At 45.5% G+C, this 13,403-nt stretch overlaps 1 protein-coding gene across 2 annotated transcripts in view; it reads left to right on the forward strand.

Moving 5' to 3' along the window:
• Positions 1 to 13,403, forward strand: part of RBM20 (RNA binding motif protein 20) — a 192,846-nt gene that overhangs the window by 152,006 nt on the left and 27,437 nt on the right. For both annotated transcript variants that reach the window (XM_508032.8, XM_054659887.2), the window contains exons 7-8: positions 1,098 to 1,229; positions 11,624 to 11,703. In XM_508032.8, the coding sequence (XP_508032.5) occupies positions 1,098 to 1,229; positions 11,624 to 11,703 (212 nt within the window). The remainder of the gene's footprint in view (positions 1 to 1,097; positions 1,230 to 11,623; positions 11,704 to 13,403) is intronic.

Genomic DNA, 13,403 nt, shown 5'->3' on the forward strand with positions numbered 1-13,403 from the left:
CATCTGAAATTCAGAAATAAATATGAGAGAAGGAAGGGAATGAGCTTGTTTAGATCATTTAGTTTAAGGAAATGAGAGAGTTAGGGGCTCACAGTGAGGGCTTCCCTGTCACCGACCCCTTTTCCCCTGCAGCATTGAGGAATCAGGATCAGTATATTGTCAGTATAGTACAAACCAAACAAATCCAAAAAACAATAGCAGCAACAAATTCACCACACCAACTACTGGGGTAAACTGATGCACAGTCAAAACAGTCTCTTTGGAACTCTCAGTAGACACAGGTTGAGTGGAAAAGCCCATTTCTCTGTGTTTTATCAGAGCAGTTAAATAAAGAAGAAAGATGCTGTGGAAACATAATCGGGAAGTTTTCCTTTTTCTTTAACTCACAACAACATGGCCTTCCTTCAAGCCTAGGGGTTTGTGAGTTCCTGAATTTTTTTATAAGGAAAGTAAGAACTCAGATAACCAAACTTGTGTCTCTTGCTGTCACCATCACCACCAGATAGCAAGTTTTATAGGGATCAGCTCAAGGCCACATATGCAACTGCCCCTCCAGGGAAATGTGGGTTAGTGGGCTCTTCCATCTCAGAGGGATTCCATGGCATGATGTAGCCCAGGACGACATACATAATTAATAACAATGTCTGGTAACCCTGGGGATCAGGAAAGGGCCATCTTATAATGAGTTCTTTTGGCGATGTTTATAAAAAGGTCTCTTTGAACAGATGGGATCAAAGAGATCTCTTCCTTGTGCTGACTTTTTTTCCTTTTAAGTGAGGCATTAAACACATACTCTACAGTGCATAATGTACACTCATCCTAAGCGTACAATTCCATTAATCGGTTACATGTGTACACCCATATAATTAACACCCAGGTAAAGATACAGAGCATTTCCAGAATGTCAGGTTTCCTTATGCTTCTTCTCCATCAATACCCCATCCCCACCTGAGAGAGAAGCTCAATGCTAACTCCTGTCACCATTGATCAGTTTTGCCTGTTCTTGAACTTCATAGACATGGAATCATGCCTTGTGCTGAATCTTGTTTAAGACCATTAAAGTCAAGTCCAATGAGTGTTCTTCCTTTCTTTCTTAGGCCTTTTTAGAGATGGCTTACACAGAAGCTGCGCAGGCCATGGTCCAGTATTATCAAGAAAAATCTGCTGTGATCAATGGTGAGAAGTTGCTCATTCGGATGTCCAAGAGATACAAGGAATTGCAGCTCAAGGTAAAGCATTATCTTGCTCATTCAGTCATTCAACAAGCACCAGATGAGTTTCTCCTCCGTGTTAGGCACTGACCTAAACGCTGGTGGAAAGGAGAGGATAGGAAAAGATTCAGAAATGACACACTGCCTTTGAGGATCTCGAGGCAAACCATTGCAGCATGGCAAGAAAAGTGCTCTTGAGGTAAATACAAAGTGCAAAGAGATGCCTGAGACTACCTGGGAGCCAAGGAAAGTTTTCCAGAAGAAGATGTTCACAGGGGAACTTTTAAAGGAGGAAGTCAGAAGGGAAAGGTGCTGAGAGTTCCAGGCATAAACACTTGAATACAACCTTCCCTACCTATACAGACCTTCAGTAACATTTTCTTCTTCTGTCACCCCCTTGATCTCTTGTTCTCTTCTCTCTCCTTCATATTTACGTCTTAAGCCTCGTAGAAGTCCTTCTAAGCAGCCCTTGGCTGAATTGGCCACTGTCAGAACTCAGGGATGCATTCAAATAGTTCCAAACCAGGGTTTGCTTTTGTTTTAGCTGATCTACGTTTCTTTCTTTTCTTTCCTTCTTTTTTGTTTTATTGTGAAGTATAACAGAACACACAGAAAAATGGCTGATTATATATTGTATGGTTTAAAAAGTAATAATGGGTGAGATCTCACAAATCCCATAAAACCACCACCAAAGTCAAGAAATAGAATATGGACAGCATCCAGAAGCTCCCGTGAGTCCCTCCTCCTGTTCAACCCCTCCCTCTTTACTCTCCTGACTTCAGTGATAATCATATCTGTGCTTTTCCTTATAGTTCTATCACCTGTATATGCCTCCCTAAACATTATGGTTTAGTTTTGCCTGTTTTTGAACTTTATATAAATGGAATCATGCTGTGTTCTTACAGATCTTGCTTCTTTCATTCAACATGATGCCATCCATGTTGTTGGGCATCTCTATTTATTTTCATTGTTATATACATTTCCATTGTATGGCTATACAGTTTATCCATTCTACTGTTGATGGACATTTGAGTTGTTTTAGGGACAAGGCTAATCTGAACCTTCTCAAACATGTCATCCTGGTATATATGCACTTGAGCATATAACTAGAGGTACATACATAACTAAGATTGAGATAGCTGCATCATAAGGCATGCTTACCTCAACTTTCCTAGATGATAGCAAGCTCTTTCCAAAATTAGTTGTCCCAAATTTATACTCCTACTAGTAGTGTATTAGAGTTTTCGGACGGGCGTGGTGGCTCACCCCTGTAATCCCAGCACTTTGGGAGACCAAGGTGGGTGGATCACAAGGTCAGGGGTTCAAGACCAGCCTGGCCAACATGGTGAAACCCCGTCTGTACTAAAAATACAAAAATTAGCCGGGCGTGGTGGCAGGCGCCTGTAATCTCAGCTACTCGGGAGGCTGAGGCAGGAGAATCGCTTGAACCTGGGAGGCAGAGGTTGCAGTGAGCCAAGATTGTGCCACTGCACTCTAGCCTGGGCAACAAAAGTGAAACTCCGTCTCAAAAAAAAAAAAAAATTTTCAATGGTCCACATACTTGCTAACACATTGTCTTGTCCAACTTTTAAATTTTTGCCTGTCTTGAGAGAGTATCATGGTTTATCACAGTTTTGTTTTGTTTTGTTTTTGAGATGGAGTCTTGCTCTGTCACCAGGCTGGAGCGCAGTGGTGCAATTTTGGCTCACTGCAATCTCCACCTCCCAGGTTCAAGCAATTCTCCTTCCCCACCTCCCGAGTAGCTGGGACTACAGGCACACACCACCATGCCTGGCTCCTTTTTTTTTTTTGTATTTTAATAGAGACAGGGTTTCACCATGTTGGCCAGGATGGTCTCAATATCCTGACCTTATGATCTGCCCGCCTCAGCCTCCCAAAGTGCTGGGATTACAGGCATGAACCACCGTGCCTGGCCAGTTTATGACAGTTTTATATTTTATTCCCCTAATTGCGCATGGAGGTTAAGCACTTTTTCATCTGTTTGTTGGCTGTTCCATCTGGATCTTCTCTGATGGGCTGTTTCTTTTCAGGTCATCTGCCCATGCTTTTCTTTTGCATTGTGTCTTCTTATTGGTTTGCAGGAGTTCTCTTAACTGGAGCACTTAGTCTATTTGGATTTCTTGTAATTAATGCTGTATTTGTGTTTGAATCTACCCTCTTATTTTGTGCTTTCTACTGTTCCATTTAATAGGGATTTTCCTGTTCACTTTAGCTCATTCCACATTGACTTAGGGTCCATTTTGTCTAAGACCCACAGGCCTTAATCCACCTTCAAGGTTGAAGTTAGAAGACAAAGGCTTAGTGGATGTTTCTGGCTAGGACTGGCATTCTGACAAGTCTCCATGTGTAGATGGGCACTGTGTCAACCAGCTTCCAGAGTCCTGAATCTGCTTTGCTTGCATCATTGCCTCTGAAATTCCTTCACTAACAGCTCTCCTTCAGGCAGAACCTGGCTTTTTTTTTTTTTTCCTAATAAAAGCATATTGCTTCTTTCAGACAAGTAAGCATCCCACCCCATTCTATATCCAACCAAAGTTCCTGGTCTCCTGGATTCTTCCCTGGGGGCTAGAATTGAATTTCTACACTAAGTTCCCAGTAGAGCTTTGGTCTCCAAATGAGATGTTGTCATAAGTTTCTAATTAGGATTAACGCAGTAATTGGCTTCTTAAATTAAAGTACCAAAGCATAGCAATACCTTCCTGAGGGAGATAGTTTGGGGTGGTGCAAAAAACATGGGTTAAAGAGGTCAGATGGTCGAGTTTTGCTTTCAGCAAATGTGCACTGAGTGCTCACCGTGGGTGGAACTGGGCCAGGTGCCATGGAGGTAGAAGTAGCAAGCTGGCGAGGAGCTCAGTCTGGTGGGAGAAAAAGCAAATAAACAAAGAACCACTGACAACCATGTGACCTATCCTAGATTGGAAGATGGTGATGTCAGCCTGGGCTCTACCGCTTCCTGCTTTAGTGAGCTTAGAAAAGTTGCTTAACCTCTGTGAACCTCAGTTTACAGATCAGGAAAGGACTATACTTTGAGTTATTTGGCTTTAAGCATTTTTTTCATATATTATCTTTTCAGTCTCGTAATCACCGTACCCTGTGAAGTGTGTAGGGTGTATAATAGCAGTAATTATAAGAGTACAACAATAACAATAATGTATACCTTTAATTGAGTCCCGGTACTCTGGGGCAAAGAAGTTTACATACATTATTTAATCCTGACATCAGTCCTGTTAGACAGGTATTATTATCTCAGTTTTACAGATGAGGAATCTGAAGCTAATAGAAGTTCAGGAACTTGCCCAGGATTGTATTTAGCTACTGGAAGAGCTATGATTAAAACTTAGTACTGTTTTGGTGTTGCACTAAAGCTGCATTGTTATAGTGTGTTATTATGATCTCTGTTGTCTACGTGAAAAAAACCTGAGAAATCAGGTAATTTGCTTATAGTCATCCAGCCAAGAAGCCGCAGAGATAGTATTCTAATGGAGCTTCTCAAGCTTCAGTGTGCATACAGATCACTTGGTGATGTTGTGAAAACTCACTTTGATTCAGCATATCTAGGGTAGTGCTGTTATTGCGTATTTCTAACAAGGTCCCAGGAGATGCTGCTGCTGGTGGTCCTCGGAGAACACTTTGAATAGAAAGGGCGCAGAACACATTATTTTCTGATCTTTAGCAGGGCTTTTCTGCTCCCCAAGCTGCCATATTCCCTCTTAAGGCATTGTGAAGGTCGCATGGAATAACAGATGTGAAAACAACTTAATGTATGTTTCAACTACATAGTAATGCATGCTTTATGGTCCCTATATTGATATGAATCAGCTGCGACTCTCTCTGCATGTAACAGAAATTCATCTCCATTAAGCCTGTTGGCTTAAGCAAAAAAAAAAAAAAAAAAAAAAAGAATTTATGAATGCATGTAAATGAAACGTCCAGGAGTAGATCTGGCTGCAGGTACGGCTGGATTCAGGACCCAGAGACCCTCATTAGGACTGGGTTTCTCTCCACGCTGCCTTCTGCTCTTTTGGCTTTGTTTACTGGGGGCTCCCTGGGATGGGCCGTAGCAGCCCAGGCTCTCTCCTCTAGGTGGCATGATGGCTACAGTGACCTCAGCAGCTCTTTCTCCCCCTTCCGTTTCCTTCAACAAGAGAAAGCCAGAGTTTTTTCCTAGAAGCTCCCACAAAAGTCCTGAGACTTTTGAGAGAGAGTCGCTCTGACTGGACTAGCTTAGCACAGGTGCACATTCCTGAATTGATCTCTGGCCAGGGCTAGGCCATGCTGTGATTGGCTGGAGCAAGATAAGGGAGGAACAGCTGCTATCAGGAGGAGGGAGAGTGGCTACCGGGAAGGTACAGGGCAAACACTGTATCCATGTGTGTCTCTGGGCCAAAGGGGCTGCATATGAGGTCCCACCAGGGTTTGCAGAGGTGGGGAGAAATTCTGATTGCTCTTTCTCCTCTAACTTTATCTTTTGCTCACCAGGTAAAGTATAGGGAGAGAAAGGAGAGATTTTATGGTATTTTTCATTTCCTCTCTTGAATATTTCTTCATGCACATATCTTATCTCCCCATATACTTCCTGTGGCAAGGGAGTTCCTCAGCTTATTTGAGGCAGAACCTTTCACTTGATAGATGTTTAATAAATATGCAAAATGAATAAGAAAGAGAAAATCTGAAGGAACAATAAAAAGTGAGTAACCTTCTTCCTGCAGACCTGGACAAGATGATTGGAATATATTCTGGGTTGTTCTATAGAAACTTCGTCAATAAGTATGGAATCATAATCTCTTTGATGCAGAAGTGAACTTGGAATAATTTAAACCAGTGTCTCCCAGTCACTTCATCAGAGGGTCATCAGGGGATTTTTTGTAGGGGGAGTCCTCTTGCCCAGAGATTCTCTTCAATAGGCTTCGGGTGGGAATGAGACTCCCAGGTGCTTTTGAGGGCAGAGGGCCTGGTTTCAGAGCCATTGGTCTTGCCAGCCTCCTCGCTACAGAGAGGGCTTCTGGCCCTGGGAAGCAGTCTTGTGAATGGTCCATGGTGCTCTCAGTTGGGAAGATGATTGAGAGTCTTCTCTATGTGCTGATAGTTACAAAGCAATACAAGACATGGTTCTCAGTTGGGAAGAGTTCACTCTCCAACTGGGAGACAAATTATTCTTGTGCAAAATTACACAAGATTTAAACATGAGTGCATAAGTACAGGAGCTACCAGAAGTTCCATGGCAAAAGGCAGTGTGACTGAGGGGTGTGAAAAAGGGAAGAGATTCCTAAACAAGGCCTTGAAGAAGGGGAGAATTAGCTAAAGAGAGACAGAGCTTCCAGGCAGGAGTCGGGTGAGTGATGATGTCGAGCCTAGAAAGCCTGGTAATGTTGAAACAGTCAGGGCTGCCTTGACAGGATCTGGCTCAGATGAGTTCTGGGCTCATCTAGATGGTTTCAGTGTCTTCCCAGGACTCTTGAAGTGTGTAAAACAGGTGTGGAGTTGTCAGAGGGCATGAAACTTTCCAGCAGCTCCCTTCATGTTGGCCAAGCACTCTGTGACTTTTACGGGTGTAGCCTGCCATGCCCTGAGGCTTTTGGTGGATGCCAGATGGGCCTCATTAACCCACCTTCACAGGTGGAGAAAGTGAGTTTCCCATCGGCAATAAGCCTTGACCCAGGGTGACCTAGCCAGGTGCGGGCAGGGCTGGGGCTGCTCTTCCTGGGTTGAGATTCCTAGTGGTGGTGCCTCCCTCTTAATATGCCAGCACTTTTCTAGGACTGCATGGGGCTTGGAATCTCACCCTTGTCTTAAAAGCAGCAAGATGTGTTAACTCTGATGGGTAGATGGTCCTTGTGGGGCTGTTGAGCGGAATCATTGTCATCACAGAATGGATGTAAAGATAACAATGTCTGACATTTGCTTCAAAATCATATAGGGGGTGGGGAAGGAGGGTGGTGAGTACAGATGTGTATTAGTCCATTCTCACACTGCTATAAAGAACTGCCTGAGGCCAGGCCGTGGTGGCTCACGCCTGTAATCCCAGCACTTTGGGAGGCCGAGGTGGGCGGATCACTTGAGGTCAGGGGTTCAAGACCAGCCTGACCAACATGGTGAAACCTAAACTAAAAATACAAAAATTAGCCAGGTGTGGTGGCGGGCACCTGTAATCCCAGATGCTTGGGAAGCTGAGGCAGGAGAATCACTTGAACCCAGAAGGCAGAGGTTGCAGTGAGCCAAGGTCGCACCACTGCACTCCAGCCTGGGACACAGTGTGAGACTCCGTCTCAAAAAAAAAAAAAAAAAAAAAGAACTACCTGAAACTGGGTAATTTATAAAGAAAAGAGCTTTAATTGGCTCATGGTTCCACAGGCTGTATAGGAAACATGGCTGTGGAGGCCTCAGAAAACTTACAGTCATGGCAGAAGGCAAAGGGGAAGCAGACATGTCTTTCATGGCCAGAGCAGGAGTTAGAGTGGGAGCAGGGAGGTGCTACACACTTTTAAACAGCCAGATCTCGTGAGAACTCTGTCACAAGAGTAGTACTGGGGGATGGTGCTAAACCATTAAAAACCACCCACATGATCCAATCACCTCCCACCAGGCCCCACCTTCAACATCTGGGATTACAATTGAACATGAGATTTGGGTGGGGACACAGAACCAAACCATATCAAAATGCAACAAGATTAGTCATCATTGTTGGCTGAAGATGGGTAATGGATTCTTCGGGGTTCAGTAAACCATTCTCTCTACTTTTGTGTATGTTTGAAATTTTCTATAATAAAAAGGTAACCAAAATTTTATCATAGACCTACTCTTTTCTCTCCCATTTCAATTTTTCTGGGGTGATTACAGCTTTGTTTCACCTGCCTTCTTTATGCCTTTACCCACAGGATACAGAAGCTGGCCAAAGAGGAAGGTGGAGAGAATTTTCTTAGGGCTTTCCAAAGTCAATTCTCTTATTTGAAAATCTTTGGCTACTTCTGTCCCCTTTTCAGATGGCAGCTGGCAGCTGGTCCAGAGAGCACCAAACAATTTGCAATTACCACCTAAAATAGCAGAACTGATGCTCTGATCCTCAGGAGGGATCACAATACCTGTGACCACTAGCCCCAGTGTGTAGTATTTGCAGATTCATATTCATTCTCTGCAGCCACATCCTTCCATCTCTCCAGCCATGCATCTTGGGATGGGTGTTAGGGAGCACCTGCTCCATGCCAGGCTCTGTGCTGGTGCTGGCTGTGTGAAGATCATCAGCCCAGGGGCCCCCTCACTGGGGACCTGGGATCTGGACAGAAGTAACTCCAGGAGGTATGGGCTGAAAGTGACCCCAGGAGGAGGTTCTGTGGTTAAGAAAATAAGGGGCAGAGGAATGTTTAAGCCAAGGAGAGGCTCTTCTAAGCTCACTCTAACTGCACCTCTTTGACCCCTGGGAAACTGCATGGGCCACTAGAGGATGTTTTCATCTGCAGTGTCTGATCAGCCTGCTCTGCCCCTCATCGGGGGCACCCCTGAGGGGAAGGGCCTGGGGGTGCCATCTGTGATAACCAAGGTGCAGAAGGGACCAAGAGCTCGTGGAATGCCTCTGGCCCTGACATTGGCCTGACCTGCTCCTGCCCCCATGCACCTGAGCCCCACCCTCACAGTCACTTTGCCATGGGTAATCTGCAAAACCTCAGCCACTCCCTGCCAAGACCATCCTCCTCCCACGTCGGTCTTTCCTGGATCTGGGCTGGAAGGAATAACCAGGAGGATATGAAGTTCCAGAAGAGCAGAAGAAAACTGGAACCTCGGGGACTCTTTTTACAACAGAAAGCTCCCCATCCAACTCCTATGGGGAATTTTATGTTCTGAAGAATTGCCATATACATTTATCCCAGTTTGGGGACACATTCTTTAGCCTTTGTCTATTCTAGCTTGGTAGTGCAAGCCACAGATTTGGGAGGGACCCGGGGTGTGGCTTCCCCGGTGATGGCAGATCTCATGACATGGTCTTGGTCCTGATGGCTCCCACCAGCTTTCCCAAGCTCTGCTGCTCCCTTGGTGCCTGTGTGAAGGCAGTGCTGTGACAGGTCCTTTCAGGGACCAGCCATCCCAGCTGGCTTTCCCTTGATGATACAGTAGCCGGAGTTCATTGTGTGGCCCAAGGTGGGCAGGCAGGAAGAAGACCCGCTTGGTGGGATCCACATCAAGTGCAGTCAGCTCCAAGTGAGCCTCTTCTTCTACCCCAAGTGACAACCGACCCTGGCTGAAGGACCAGTGGTCTCTAGCCACATGGTGGGGTGGGAGGAGACATCCTGGGCAGCAGCTTTCTTCTTGGCCGACACCAACAGCCTTGGCTTCTATCCTTGTTTGGCCTTGGTCTGAACAAGGTCCAGTTTAAGTGGCTGAGGTGCTGGAGGCCAGTGCAAGTCTTGGGTGATCTGGTAATTTGTAGGTGGCACTTTCATGGGCTTTACAGAGGGTCGATCTCTACAGCTCCAGTTTGACATAAGGGACCATTTGCCAAAGTTGTGGTGCCTTTTCTTGTGGACATCCTGCCCAGTGCTAAGTTCCTGGGCCTTTTCTTGAATGGGGGATTGGCTGACTTCTAAAACCTCTGACTTATTCACGAGCACAGTTGAAGGAGTCACTGCCTTCTCTTTGACTTTCTTTCATTTTGCATCTCCATATGACAAGAGGTGAGGTCCCTCCCTCACTTGAACATTTTATATCTCTTTTCTGTGTCCTGACCTCTCTCCCTGAAACTGCAGGCAGCTCCTCCTTCATTCTCACCTTTACTCTGTGTTTTTCCCAGCCCAACCCTCTATCTCAACAATAACAGATAATCAGCCACGCCACTCAGAGCACTCATACCATGCTAGGCCAGCTAGATCACATCTCTGGACCTGAGATTCCCATCTGTCAAATGAGATACGTGATGCTTTTTAACATTTGTATGGCTCTTATTGCATGATTTAGCTGGGCGTGGTGGTTCATGCCTGTAATCCCTGCACTTTGAGAGGCCAAGGCAGGAGGATTGCTTGAGCCCGGGAGTTCAAGACCAGCCCTGGCAACATAGCGAGTCCTTGTCTTTTATAAAACCTAAAAAAATTAGCCTGGTGTGGTGGTGAGCCCCTGTAGTCCCAACTACTTTGGAGGCTGAAGTGGGAGAATCACTTGTGCCTGGGAGGTTGAGGCTTTCAGTGAGCTGTGATTGTGCCATTGCATTCCAGCCTGAGTGACAGAGCAAGACCCCGTTTCTTTAAAAAAAAAAAAAATTGCATGATTCTTTGTAAATTACATAGAAAAAAATCAAGGAAAAAAGTCGATTAAATTTAATAAAACTCATTATCAAAAGTTTACATAGACTGAGGGTTTTTAGTCTTGGTCTTTAAAAAAATCAGCTTTATTTTTTGAGATATAACTCACATTCCATAAAATTCACTCTGCTTGCTACATTTTTATGTAAGGGATGAATTCTGCATAGTCTTCAGGAAGATGCTCCTGTTGCCTTTTGTGCTTATGAATTTCTTTTTAAAAATCATTTATTATTTATTTATTTTGGTTATCATGTGTCCATTCTGGGTTTAGGAAAGGGCTTTGGTTGGGAATGGGGGGCTGGGGTTGGTCCTGTCCTGGCATAGCCACCGTCTAATGACCTCTGGGAAGGATGGAGCCCTGGCTGCCTCCTATTCTCAGCTGTGAAGCCCGACTCCCAGCTTATGCCACCCTCCTCACAGATTTACTTTGAGCATCAGCTGATGTCTGTGCTTGAGGTGTTGAAGGGGGCACAGAGCATGGAAAGCATGGAAAGGAACTTGGAGTTAAAATACCTGGTGTCAGGTCCTGATTCTTTTCACTATCTGTGTGACCTTGAAGTGTTCCTTAACCCAGTACAACTCCAAGAGTCACCAACTGCATGGAACACAAGGTGGCTGGTGACCCTGGAGCTGTGCAGAGCAGAGACCCTGCCTCAACCTCTCTGGCTCTAAGTTTCCATAGATATAAAAAGCGGAGGCTGCAGTCAATGATCTTCAAGTCTTTCCAAGTTTACAATGCATGCCTGCCTGCCTTCCTTCCCTCCCTCCATCCCTCTGTCCTTTTCTTTCTTTCACATTTTAATTTTTTTTATTCGGGCAGAGGTGGGTATTAACAAATGCTGCTTGTCTCCAGCACATGGATGTGAACACCAGGCTCCTTCCTTCCCCAGCTCAATGGACCACTCAGTGTTCTCTGGGCCACTCAGCCCCACCCAGTTCAGCATTATACTCACACTCATCCGTTGGATTACACCTTTTGTCTTCCCCCCACAAGGTATTTTTTCCCTTTTGGTGGACCAGGCAATGAATGACCCAGGTCAGAGCTGCTTCCCTCAGGTGTTTGCAAGGCCATCTCTGATCTGATGGTGATCTCTCTGACTTTGCTAGAAACCCGGGAAGGCTGTGGCTGCCATCATCCAGGACATCCATTCCCAGAGGGAGAGGGACATGTTCCGGGAAGCAGACAGGTGAGGCCCCAAGCCCTAAGTCTCCAGGCAGGTTCTGGGCAGTGGGAGCAGACTCCTGTTTCTCATTCTTAGGGGTATTTGAGTCATGCTGTGCCCTGCTCTTGACCCTACCCCATCCATCTGCTTTTCTGGGTCCCACTTTTCCATGTTCCCCATGAAAAACACCAGTCCAGTTCAGACATGCTGCTCCGGTTAACCTCAGGAAAATGCAAAATGCTGAGCTTCCCTTCAGCTCCTCCCCCTTTGTTGGAAAATAATGTAGGAAAATGTCTGTTAATATTTGGCCCTTTGGGGCAAGTCTACACCCTATTAAAACAGCCTAAAAGTAATGCGTGTGTGTGGGTGTGTGTGCGTGTGTGCATGTGTGTGTGTGCGTGTGTGTGTGTGTGCGCGTGTGTGTACGTGTGGCTTCTGTTTAGAACCAGCTCTTGGTTTTCATAAGTTAAATGTAGATGTAGGAAGTAAAATGTAGATGGTTAAAAAAAATCAGTTATTTGAACAGTCACTTTCTTGAAACATTGAATATATTCAGTTTTCCAACCCATTTCTTCCAACCGAAGTTTGTTATCAGGCCAAGCTGGGGCTACAAGTTGACCACTGTCACTCCCCTACAAAGACAGTTCCTGAAGAGAACCAAGGTAGAAAACTGCAGGAGCAGGCACCTGGCTGGCATGTCCTGGGGTTCTTGCTGGGGTGGCCGCAGGCGGTGCTGTCACTTCCCTGTAGACGGCACAAGCCCAGGCTGTTTCCCCCATGATAGTCAAGGCAGCCTGGTCCTAGCAAGATGCACCTCGGTGTCCCCTGGTCAGTGAGGGCTACGTGGTTTTCCTGTATTTGGGAACTTAATGAAAAAATGCCCATCATTTTAGAATATCGGATATATGACTCAGCTGACCTGCTTAATAACCAAACAGCCTTCAGAGTGTATCTGTATATATGTGTGTATATCTTTGTACGTAACTGTTCAGGCTGGGAATCTTTATTTGTTTATTAGTTTGTCTGTTTTTTAAAAAAAGTTCTGATTATTTGGGTTTTTTAAAGACGTGTAAAGCCACATCTTGCCACCTGCAATTCTGCAGCAGAGTGGAGGGGAGTTAGAAAGTCTTGCTCTGAGCCTTACACAGGTTGGGGTCCTTGTCTGGGTTTCAGTTTCTTCATCTCAAACATGTGTAGATCAGGATTCTAGAGTATCTTCCAACCCTAAAATGCCTTCCTAATTCTTTGTTTTAACCTCTGAGCCTGCCCTCCCCAATAGTTAGCGTCCCTTTTCCATGCATAAATTGAGCTGAGAAATAAATGAGAAAACTGGAGGCTAAGAGGTTGGCTTCATTCTGATACAGCCCAAATGTAGGAGTGGCTTCAAGTCTTGTAGCTAAGAGGCCGGCTAACGGCACCCAGGGTTAGGCAGCCTTACCCACTAGGCTGGACTAGGGCAATCTGGCCCCCCAGTGCCCACCCCGCACACCCGCAGGAGGAGAGTCAGAGGTCCGCTCCCTGAGCATAGCTCCCTTCCAAGAGAAGGCAAGCTGGAACCGAGCCAAATCAACCCAGTTCTTCTTCCTAGTTCCCAGGAGCAGAATGAGTAAAGGCACAGCGAGTGGCCAGTGCTGTGCTTAGGAGAAGTCCTCTGCACGGAAGCCAGAAGGGAGGAAAAGGCTTTCTCCTGAACCACTCTGTGTGGTTCTGTAGAGTTGGGAGTT

The sequence above is a fragment of the Pan troglodytes genome, chromosome 8 (genome assembly GCF_028858775.2).
Source record: "Pan troglodytes isolate AG18354 chromosome 8, NHGRI_mPanTro3-v2.0_pri, whole genome shotgun sequence".
NCBI classification, from domain to species: domain Eukaryota; kingdom Metazoa; phylum Chordata; class Mammalia; order Primates; family Hominidae; genus Pan; species Pan troglodytes.